Source organism: Oreochromis niloticus, linkage group LG1 (assembly GCF_001858045.2).
Source record: "Oreochromis niloticus isolate F11D_XX linkage group LG1, O_niloticus_UMD_NMBU, whole genome shotgun sequence".
NCBI lineage: Eukaryota > Metazoa > Chordata > Actinopteri > Cichliformes > Cichlidae > Oreochromis > Oreochromis niloticus.
In genome coordinates this window covers 32,708,816-32,721,099 of record NC_031965.2, presented here as the reverse complement: position 1 = coordinate 32,721,099, position 12,284 = coordinate 32,708,816, and the positions used below count along the sequence as shown (strand labels likewise).

General features: G+C 41.1%; 1 protein-coding gene across 4 annotated transcripts in view; it reads left to right on the top strand.

Annotated features, from left to right (window-relative positions):
- cskl (c-src tyrosine kinase-like) overlaps positions 1–12,284 on the top strand; it is a 51,650-nt gene that overhangs the window by 33,171 nt on the left and 6,195 nt on the right. For all 4 annotated transcript variants that reach the window (XM_005447676.4, XM_025907747.1, XM_005447677.4 and 1 more), the window contains 3 exons: positions 3,820–3,933; positions 4,700–4,812; positions 8,188–8,407. In XM_005447676.4, coding sequence (XP_005447733.1) covers positions 3,820–3,933; positions 4,700–4,812; positions 8,188–8,407 — 447 coding nt within the window. The remainder of the gene's footprint in view (positions 1–3,819; positions 3,934–4,699; positions 4,813–8,187; positions 8,408–12,284) is intronic.

The window sequence follows — 12,284 nt, the reverse complement described above, 5'->3', positions numbered from 1 at the left end:
TACTTCTCGCTTTGGCTTCGGCAAAGCGAGTGGGTGACCTTCATGCGCTGTCCGTGCATCCCGCCTGCACACAGTTTTCTCCTGATGGCCACAAGGTCGTATTGCGTCCAAATGCTGCCTATTTTCCCAAGATCATGCCTGCATCTTATAGCTCAATGGAGTTTGAGTTGCTGAGCTTTTGCTCCCCTCCTTTTGCATCTGAGGAGCAGAGGAGGATGCATTCTCTTTGTCCAGTGCGTGTGCTACGCACCTACATTGAGCGCACTCAGAACGTGCGTTTATGTGACCAGCTGTTTGTCTGCATCGCCAATCCAAATAGAGGTAGATCTCTGTCCAAACAGAGGCTGTCCCACTGGATTATAGAAGCTATCTCACTGGCATACAGCACCAGAGGTCTTGCTTTGCCCCACGGGGTGAGAGCTCATTCCACCAGGGGGATGGCAACCTCATGGGCTCTTTTTAAAGGGGTGCCTGTAGCTGATATTTGTGCGGCAGCTAGTTGGGCATCACTGCACACTTTTGTGCAGTTTTATCGGTTGGACGTTACAGCCCCTTCGGTGGCTCATACTGTCCTTTCTGCTGGGTCTACCACTCACTAAGGAAGTGGTGGCCTGATTCCGGTTCGGTGGCTGCTCTTCGGGGCGTGTATATATGTCCCATACTTATGTGTTGTACCGAGTGAATCGACTGAAAGGGAACGAATAGTTATGTCTATAACTTCTGTTCTCTGAAGGTGAAGAGCGGCTATCGAACTGAGGGATGACTGTGATGACAGCGGCTATATGTGCAGGCGGGGCCGTGCGCGTGTCATCACACGTCATCTGCCTTAAAGGCGTGAATAAAGGTTTCTTCAGCCAGGACACGCGAGGGCGTGATATCCCATACTTATGTGTTGTACCTCGTTCCTCTCCTTCAGGGAACAGAAGTTATAGACATAACTATTCGTTTCCTCACGTCTTCAGTTGCTGCATTACTTTTGCCCTCTGGAGGTTAATATGTCCAAGCAACAGTTGTCTGGTTTTGTTAATGTTGTTTAATGTAGATGACAAGCATGTCTCTCTCTAGATTAAAACAACACTGTAGCATACTCCTCCTTGATCTGCCAGAGGTTTCTTGACGCTGTTATCACAGCATTTTTTATTTTATTTTTTTTAACTTCAAGACTTTAATTTTTGCTTGATTATTATTTTGACAGCTACTTTTTAACTTCTCTTTTTCTTGTCAATATTTAAATAGTAGAATTCTATTTAGGAAGGTTAAGAATTGCATTTTGATTAACGCTTTAAATATGTAACCATCTTGTGAAATATAATTGCATCAGATGAATGAAATCTAGCTGATGAAACAGTCTGATTATGCTTTTTGCACTTCTTAGCTTTCTTTCATATTTTCTCAATCAGTCCAAGTGGTAGCTAATAATGGTTTCATTATTCTAGATATTTAAGCATCAAAATTCAAAGCTTTGCAGAAGCATAAATGTATTTTAAGTCCTCTGTAAAGATTGACAGTGTAAGGATGGGGGTGGGGACTGTAGAGCTGGAGTAAGCAAATACAATAAGCCATCAAAACTGACTTGTATATCGCCCAAGAGGTGAATTCGAGGTGGATGATCTACATCCTCTTCTCAAGCGCTTCCCTCGTAGGAAACGGCACAAGGAAAACATGCTGCTGTTAAAAATATATGAACGCAACTTGGTGTTAAATTTAGCCGTAGTTTTCTTCCCCAGCTGTTTCGTGTGTTGCATGAGGCTGTGTCTTAAATTGCTTAAGAGCCGCAAGGAAATTTCCCCCAATGACACATTAAATCTAGCAGAGCCTCAGTTTAATAAAGTTCTTTTCTTGATGTGACCACATGGAAATGAAGGCTATGGGAGATGCAATATTTTTTTTTTCTGTGTCACAGCAGCCATCAAACTCGTACCGCTCTATTGACTGCGATAGACACATTCACAGCCTCCACTGCGAATAAAGCGGCTTATTCAAGGGCCCTACTCGCTCACTCACACCTGCTGCTTTGTTCTCTGGCTTTGTCATTTCACGTTATTGAGGCATGATTGTGATCACACCACTTTGCTGATCTAACAGTGCGAGCTGAATGCTCTGTTTTCCTTTCTTTTCTGTCATTTATATGTGTTTCTTGCAGCTGTGGCTTTTAGACAAGTCGAGATTGATAGTGAGTCCAACTATAGTGCAGAGCTTTTGTTGAGGTTCAAAGTCACTGCGGTGGAGTGAACAGGCAATAATTCTCACTGAAAGCACATTGTTTTGGGTACACACATACACAGATGGTTTTTTTTTTCTCCCAGGGTTATTTTATCTCTAAGCAGGTACAGGTTTGGCAGCTATGCTGGGAATAAGCTGAGGTCAGCAGATTTAATAAACCTACTGTTTGTTATCTAGGAAGGAGATCTGCCTCATCCGATTTTTGTTTCACAAGCATAAACAAAATTAACGCATGGAGTGGTAACTGAACTCTAAATGTCTGAAAATGAAACATATCAAGTTTGAAATGAGATTCTTGAATTTAAATGTCCTGCATGCTTGTTTCAGTAGCTTGAAACTCTCAACAGCTCCCATCTCAACACTAGTTAAATTTATGCGATTAAATGGTGAAATTTCCTTTTTGCTTGCTTTTTATTTGTTTTTGTTTTTAATGTCTCTGTAAAGCACTTTGAATCACCTTGTTGTTGAATTGTGCTATATAAATAAACTTGCCTTGCCTTGCCTTGCCTAGATTACACATTTAAATGCTTTTTAATGGTAAAAATGTTTGCCAAGTGACATCAGCTTGATAATCTAAAAGAGAAAAATATTTAGAGAAAATCTGTTTTCATTTTTCGTATATAAGTTTTATATATGAAAGGTTGCAGTGAGGCCCAGTGTAATGTAAACATGGACCGAACCATCCAAAGCTACTTTTGATTCCAATAATTCATATTTGGATCTCGAAATGAGTGTCATAGGTCCCATTTATTTCCTTTTAACTGTAGATCATCCAGAAAAATACTTACTTGGATATCAAAGCAGAAACACATTTTGGCTTTAGACACTTGGGTGTTATATAGGCCTTTATGCCTGTGATTCATGGGGAGGGTACTACCATTACACATAAAAAGTTACTGCTTTATACAGTTACTGCTTCTATCTGATATGTTATTGCAGTCTTAACTTTTTTGCCAAGATTCAAATAACTACCTTGGGGTGCATTATCTCTGCCTTTCAAGTATGCAATATCAAGCACAGCTCAGCCGAGATAAATTATTGCTTACTAGCTATGCCACACCTTTTGTTCATGCACAACATTTAATGTTTAATTTTTATTTTAGATTAATAAACTGTTTTAATGACTGAACAGTGGCTCAGAGTTTAGCACAGTTATCTCCCAAGTTTCCATGAAAGCTCCAGTTTCTCTAAACATGGGGAAGAAAATTACTTGCTAGGTTAATGTTCATATTTCCTGTACTGCACCAGGAAACTACTGCAAAAAGTGTTACTTACGATTTTATTTGTTGAGGCCTTATTGGATTTGAACAGATTTAACGCTGTTCTGAAATATTTGAAAAGGGAAAACAAACAACATAAGAAGGAGAGTAAACTCTCTAAAGAAACATTCAGAGTAAGGACTGTAATGCTGGCAGGCTTTGGTTTTAATAAGTGGATCATAGTCTCATAACAGTGTGATTAGGACTTGTTCTCGCCCTTCCCAATTGCCTCTTCGCCTCTAAACTCTTTTACTGTGTTCTGTAATTTGTTTCATTCAGCTCCTAATGAGTTACACCACTAGATAATGTTGGTTCCTCTGTGTTTTCTATAATCTAGGTACCATGGTCGACTGGCACAGAGTGTGTAGCCAAGTATAACTTTCAGACTGCCAATGAACAGGACTTACCCTTCTGTAAAGGAGATGTACTGACCATCATCGGAGTCACCAGGGTAAGAAAACAAGTGTCTTGAATATGGTTGTTCTAACTAAACCCACAGAGCTGCCATCCTAGCAATTATTATTCAGTGAATAACTTAGTGTTTAAGCTGTTTCTGTTTCTTCATGGGTTTTCACAGTTAATGGGGTTGGTTTTTTGGATCATTCACCAAAGATTGGACTTGTAAAATGTTCTCTGTATGTTAAAAACACTATACAGATATAAGATATGCACAGATGTATGCAGAGATGTAAAAGGACATGGATTTTTCTTCCTTGAAATGTCAGCAACAGCACCTATAACAGTATTTCGTGCAGTATTTCATGAGACAATCCTAGTTTTTTGTACTTGAAGTGGGAAAACAAGGCAACCAAAAGTTTTGTCCCTAACAAAGTAGTTAGTTCATTCATTTGTTATGGCATGGTACAAGACAAACAAAGAGCTACATTTAAAAAAAAAAAAAAAAGTATATCAGCTTTTAAAAAGCTTGAGATTTCAGTGAACTTAATCCTATCAAACAGCTTTATTGCTTCAGTTGGTGGGTTTCCTTTTAGCTAGAGGCACTCGCTGGTTTCTGTTGATGCAACAGCTTGTGCCCACAAATATCTGATGGGGCTGAAGTGGATTTTGGCTTTTATTCTCCACTGTGTCTTTCTGTGTTGTGTTATCTCTGAGGTACAGAAGTGTTCCTTACCTACAAAATGACTTGGTATATTAAAATGGTACTCCGCCTTAGTTATGGTATTTCAGCTGTGTTGTGGTGTGTTCGATTGTTTCAGGATCCAAACTGGTACAGAGCAAGGAACCAGGTGGGCAGAGAGGGCACCATCCCAGCTAACTATGTCCAGAAAAGGGAAGGCGTCAAGTCAGGAGGGAAACTCAGTCTTATGCCGTGAGTACTAGAATGGATAAACCCAGTTAGACTGTCATGTCTGTGTGTTTGTGGTGTTTTGCGTTTATTTTTAAGACCATACAAACATCTTTTTATGCAATGTAAGAGGATAAAATGCATTTTAAAAGAAGGGTACATATTTTTTTTGTTGGATTGCAGAACTGTTTCATTCTGAAATAACATTTTAGGAAATTGCCAAAGTTCTCCAGGATTGCGACAGAATACAGCAGTAATCAAAATACTAATGGTTTGTGTCTTGTATCTCAGACATCCTTAAATGTATGAACAAGTTGTTATAGCCCGATTCACTTTTGTCTCCTGCTGTGAGAGGGAGAAATTAGTCTTGACTTCAAAAGATGAAAATTCCCTGTCTTCTGTTGTCTGTGTCTGACACCCATAGAGGCTAGAGCCAGCTGTGCACTAGATTTGAGTGACATTTCGGGCTCTTTGAAAATGCAGCTATTCAAAACGAGGAAAACATAACGAGAGGCATATGCAAATGAAAGGAGACAGGAAAGCCAAGCTGCTGCAACCGAGCTAGAGCTATAAGATGTGGAAAGCTGTGAGAGCCGCCAGACCATTTGTGTTTACTCTTGAGATAGTAATAAACAAGTCTTTAAACTTTGCAAAGCAGAAGAAAGTTCTTAATTTCAGTAGGAAGTACATGAATTGCAAGAAGAGAATGGTACGTCGGACCTCAAAGTTGTGGTTTGTTATAATGGCCATAGTTAAGTTAATTAAGTCAAAGATGAAGTACAATTTTTATTTCAGTTTCTCAGTGTTTCCAGTATTGCAAGTATCTAATTTTCTTTTCATTTTAGTTTGACAGTAAGCAGTTATATACATAAGCTGCTCCTTTATTTCCTTGTACCTTTCAAACCTTGTGCAGCAACAATGAACTCGTGCTCCTAGAAGGAGATCATTAACACAATAAAGGTGTCAGCTCTCACTGTGGATAGAAAGCGAAATGCAGTCTTGTCAGCATTGCATGTGTAGCTCACACTATTTTTAGTGATATGTTCTTAACATGTTGGCAGGAAACATTTATATAGACTTTTGACCCTCTTTGTCTCCCTTCATCAACTGCTGCTGAAAGCTTTGACCTCTCTGTTTGCCACCTCATACCGTCTGTTCACACCTTTTTAAATTCGGTTACTGTGTCATGCAGCTCAGGCATGTTTTGTGTGATATGAGGAGGCCCGATGGTGCAGTAACTTAAAATGAGCCTTGTGCAGCTACAAGGAATTTGTGTGCATACAACAACACTGATTATTAAAGGCTAATGTGGGCAACAGCTGTAATTAATCTGTAGCTCAGAATGAATTTAATGAAACTTGTTTTCAGCCAATACCAAATGTCTTTCTCAGAGTTGTTTTTCTAAAAGAAACAAGGAAAGAAGACGGTGCTATGAATCTAACTCACTAATCTTTGACTCCCAAACGTTCAGCATGCTTTCACGTCCTGACCTTCTGCTCTAATTGCTGCCTTTGAGATCACTGCATAGTTCAGTGTTTTTAAACTCAAGTCATCAGAAGTCGTTTCTCTGTACCCCGCAGGGACTTTGGGATTTTTTTATGAATCATCAGCAAATGTCTCGGAGAGGACCGCTCCCTCTCTTCTGGGTTATGTAAGGGTTCATCTGCGGTTTTCTGCTTTAATGTTCACCCGTATCAGTTGATACTCAGCTGTACATACAGCGCTTGCCTCCTTTACTTGACTCTGCTCCATCTACTGCCCTCATGTGGCAGATATCTGCCCCATGTAACCAAACCACCCTAAAGAAAGCTGGCGTATTCATCTGTGCTGTCCTACTCATTCCTTCCAAGTTGTGCTGAACATGTTGTTCACTTTTATTTCAATATGATGTCATTTCTGAAAACTGCGGTTAATTTCTGGAGACAAAGCAGCAAGTGTGTGTCTACCACTGGGCTTTGTGTCACTGGGGCCATCCACTCTTGGCGCCTGCTCTCGGATTATTGGGAGTTAAAGAGCTGCTCTCCATCGGAGAAGCTCCCTATTCTGATCTAATCAACTCGAGCCATGTTAAGCAGCTTTACCACAAGGGCCTCTGCTGTCTGAGGAGACCAAGTAGAGTGATTGAAGAGGAGGAGGGCGTGACAGAGGCAGCCACAGGAAAGTGGGCTAAATCATTCATAGTTGTTAATTACCACCCATTGACGAGCCAGTGCCGATAAGGAGACTTTGTGCTTTGCAACTCTTGGTGACTAATGTGACCTTTCATACAAATAGTGGCAGAAATCAGCAGGGTACATGGGATACCCCCCTGTGTTTATGCTTAATACCACAGATCAATACCCATGAATGGAAGGAAATTCAGAATACTGAAATAGGGCATTAGCTTTTGTTGTAGGAAACTGAAATGTATCTAACAAAGATTAAAAACCGTTTACCATTTAAGCATGACGGAGGATGAATTATCATTGAAAAACAACAGCAGTGCTTTTCAACAGCAGTGTGAAAAAATTCTGTTTTTGTAAAAGACAGAATTTTTAAAGATGGTGGTTGAGTAGATCAAAGTGTGTGATCCAGCTGTCTAATCCGTCCTTCAGTAGCATATAGATGCCTCCTATCAAGCCATATGGCGAGGTTGATGTTTGTTGTGTAACAGTTAGCTTCTAAATCAGGAAGCAAGCGCTTTCTTTGTTGCCACAACCAACAGAATTGTGATCAGCTTTTTAGCTTAGCAGGAGGTGGAGTTGTTTTTTGATCTCCCTCCTTTTCGTTACAGCGGGTGGTGAAAGGTCAATCCGTCTCTTGGTCTCTCTGACCGCAGTCGGGAATGGTTGACTTGGTTTTATCCTGCTCCCCGCCTTGTCTGAGCAGCTTTTGCATTTTCCTGTTATTGCAGTGCCTGTATGTCAGTTTCCGACTCTGCCCCAGGCTTTGTGTATATGTGTGTGCGCACGCGTGCGTGTGTGCGTTTTAGCACAATGTTTCCTGTTGTTTGGGTTCAGGTACTTTTTCACTGACTCCCCAAGATCAGACAGCCTCGCCCCTGCACCATTCAAGCTGAACAGGGTGGAAGTGCTGCTGTCGGCTTCCCATTACTGCCCCCCTCTTGTTTTTCACTTCTCATTTCAGAGGAAGGCTGTGGGCCATGATGCATGGAATTTGGTACCTCTGCATGGTTGAAGTTTAGTTGTTTTTTCCCTCTCGCTCTCTTTTTGGAGATATATGTTCTTAAAAAATGGCACAACTTGAGTTTCATAGATAGATCAAACAACGTCACTGTTACATAAACGCTCTGTGTGCGGCCATAAAACTGTCCTTTTTGTCTCACATACTCTCTCTCCCTCTTCCCTCTTTGTCTCCCCACTTGTCCTTCATTTCCACCCCTCTCTTCACTCTCTCCAGCTGGTTTCATGGGAAGATAACTCGGGAGCAGGCCGAGCGGCTCCTCTACCCTCCAGAGACGGGTTTATTCCTGGTGAGGGAAAGCACCAACTATCCTGGAGATTACACCCTGTGTGTCAGCTGTGATGGCAAGGTGGAGCACTACCGCATCATCTACCACAACGGCAAACTCACCATCGACGAGGAAGAGTATTTTGAGAACCTCATGCAGCTGGTGGAGGTGAGGAAGGATGGAGAACATATAGCTGTTATTTGTAGTCTAATTTTTCTTGACAGAACACCTTTAATAGTACTACAGGCATTCAGTTTGGCAGTAAAAAACGATGAATGCCCTCTCATCATCATTTCCAGCTGGTTTGTGTGTTTTTAAGAGCCAAAAGACTTCAGGCATTTAACTGAACGTCGAAGAGAGCGATTTGTAAGAAAATGAAACTTTAAATGTCAGTTTGTTTTAATGTGCCAGTGCATACTTCCTCTATCCTGAAAGTCACAGAGAGGTAGGCTAAATTTTATTTAGGTAGCTCAAATTAAAGTATCGATCCTTAAAATAACTGTTACAATAAAAAAGTTGGTAATTTTACTAAGTTTATTCCATCTTAGGGTTTCTTCAGAAAGGGTGGCTCCATAGTTTAGCAACTAACACGTGTGCCTGACACATGAAAGATCCCAGTTTGAGACCAGGAGGAGAACCAAATCTCCTCCTGTGGGAGGGTTGCGTTAGGAAGGTCATCTGGTGGAAAAAATTCTGCCAAATCAAACATGTGCTACATCTGCTGTGGTGACCCCTTGTGAATAAGGGAGCAGCCGAAACAAGCAGAGTTTCTTCAGTAAAACTGAAGAGCAGCAGGAAAACAAACCTACTTGTTTTTTGTTTTATTTTGTTTTCCCCTTAAAAGGTTGTTATATAATTCCTATGAGAATTTATATTTCTGTTTGTTTCAGGCCAACTGTTTATCCCCTCAGATATGCTTCGTCTGTCTATCAAAGGTGTTTTAGATCTTAACACAGTTAACACTGTACAAAAGACCTGTTTCTAGTCTGTTACAGAGCTAACAGCCTCTTATATCACTTATTTTCTACAGCCAAATATTGTATCTCATTGTCCATTTGGTCACACAATGATCCCATCACATTCCCCTACCATTTGTGACAGTCAGTCAGTTGCATTAAAAGCTGATTATCTTACATTACACCTGCAGTCTTTGGTTATTTTTTTATTTGTTTGGTAAAAAGGAAAATGTAAACCTGTTTGAATCAACAAAAAAGTTGTTTTTTATTAGGAATAAACAATTGGAATCCATCCATCCATCATGGCACGACAGCTAATAAAAATAAGTTAAGGTAGTTATACGGTGATAAATGATGCAGCAGTTTGATTACATAACTCTGTAAAGGACACACACCCTGAATATCTCTGTGGACTTCTCCCAAAACTCTGACTCAAGTACGTATCCTTCAAAAAGCTGTCTGATCCTCTCATTCCCTGACTGCTCTGTGTGCGCTCGTTCAGAGGAAGGACGGAGTGTGGAGAGGGGAAGATGGGGAGACATGATGACAGAAACGGAGAGGGAGCGAGATAAAGGCCTTTCATCCTCCTTAGATAAAGAGAAGAGCTGGATTGGCGGCTATCACACTTTTAATTGGGCCTCATCTTTTTGCCTTGCGGGGCGTTGGAAGTGGACAGGCAGGAATGTGCCAGCTGGCAACGAGACCATCTACATCCCCAGCGCATTCTTGTTATCAGCCACCCACAATCTCTCTCCCTCTCTCTCTCTCTCTCTCTCTCTCTCTCGCTCTCTCACTAACACTCTCCAACACACACACACCCTCCGGGCTCGGTTCTGCCTCTACTTCCTTTCTCCACCTCCCTCCCTCCTCCTTTCTTTCTCTCTTTGTGTTCCCTGGTGGATACCTGGCATATTGCTTTCTGTCCTCCTCTCATCTCAGTATCTTCCTTTCGCCCTCCACTGTCTCCCGCTCCCTGCTTTACTTCGCTGTTTCTTTCTTTCGGTATCTCTCTACATCTTTATCCTGTAGCCTGTCTGCATTCCCTTGTGTCTTCTTTCTCTATAATTGCCCATGATAGAATTCCTTACATTCTTGTGTGTTTTTCCGGCTTGCTTGGTGTTCCTCTGCTCTGTTGTTGTTCTTTATGTAGACCTACACATCAAATGCTGGCAGACCTCTGTCTTCAGTCAGCGCATCCTCTGATGCATGTGGTTTTTAAAAATAACAAAACAAAAACAAAAGCAAAGATCGCTCCATATGGTATTTTTAGGGGTGTAATTGCACAGTCAAAGTATTGTCTGTTAGGGTGCTCACTGGCTGTTTCAACTCTGTGATCACACCTTTCTCTGCTAATTACACATGGGAAGATTGTGGTTTAGCCACTTGTGCTCTAAAAACACATTTTCATGCACTCTAAGATTGCATTTCAGTGATTATGTGTTACATAAGCAGTGCTAATTAAGGTCCTTTCAGAGCTGTCTTTTTCAAGATCATATAGGCAACGCTTCAGAAATGATAAATAATGACCTGATGAATGCTGAATATAATCTAAATGCATCATTTGTGTATATAACTGTGGCTATTTTACATGTGCAGTTAATTTGTCTGTTAATAATGTAATGGGAGCACAGCTTTCCTTCACCATGCTGCCCCCTGGTGGTTATAATCATATCTTACAGTCTGTAGTCATCACATCAGTCCACAGTTGTGTAACAGTGGTCAGAAAGAGGTTTCATGATTTATGTAACTTCTGCTATCACTTGAGGAGGCACTGATTTATTTTCACATCATTACTTCTTTTTTTTGTGCGTTTGCAATTCAACGCAGATGGTCTTTGTTTCTTTACTTGCCTTGATAAACGGGAACTCTGCCTTTGTAATACTAACCTAAATTGATAACCAGATGTGGGCTGGGATTAGATTCTTCTGTTGTCTTTATAAGGATGAACTGTAAAGCGTAATTTGGTCCCACAAATGTGTCTGTCTGCATACACGTTTCCGTTTGGACAGACAGCAGAGAGGCGTTTCCACCCATGTCAGGTCTGCTGCCATGCAGTCTTCCAAAACCCTATCTGCACATCGCTGGAAGCAGATGATGTATGCGTCTGCTGAAAGGCGATTGGTTGACAAGTGGGCCAAAATAGGGAAGGGAGTGACAGAAGAGTTCATCTCAAATAAGAGGACTGTGAAAAAAATCTTAAAAGATCAGAAATACAGTACAAAAAGCACAGACAGCAGCTGCAGTGGACACTTGTCACTATCATTGTCACTTCAGCTGTTTATATGTTATAACCTCGCTCTTTTCCGTGGCTGGCAGACAGACCAACAGCAGTGCATGCCAGAGTGGCCCAAATACCGGTCGTACCACATACTTTGCACGCTACCTCCATCTGACAGCAGAGCTCTCTGTCTCTGTAGGTAGACGAGTCATCCCTGTACTGCCAGCAGAGTGCAAATGCACCAGCCCTCTCACCCTCCTCTTTGTTCCCACAGTAAATGCTCCCCAGGAACCTCACCTTTCAGCTGGGGAGAAATTCTACAACTTTTGTCAGCTGTAGTTCAGGGCAACACTCATACTGACCGTGTCCAGCAGAGGTTTAAACATTTCCCAAGTGTGATCATTTCATCACAGTGTGTCTAACTTTAAAGTGTAGATTTTTATTTCTTTGTGTTTTTCGTTTGTTTGTTTTTTAAGTGACTTCTGTTATAGTTACTTTTCTGTAATGTATTGATTATATAAGCATTTTATATAGTAGCCAAAGCTGCAGGGGATGTAATTTTAAAAGTGACTTGCCCTCTGTATTGTTGTCCCCTGATCTGTCCACATCTGAAGTAGCTTAAAGAGGCTACACCTTATGCTTTTTCTTATTTTGTTTTACAATGCTGGATGCTCATATCATATTAAACATGTTCAAAGTTTCCAGTAACAAACAAGTCTACTAATGGGTCTGCATGATGTCAGTAAGGGCTGATATCCATAATTTGGTCATCTCAGGCTGTGAGCATAGGAGACCCACCCACAAACTTAGGACAGCCAATCAAAAGAAATCTGTCTTAAAGGGAAGGAAGCTAAAATCTTTCACACAGTGG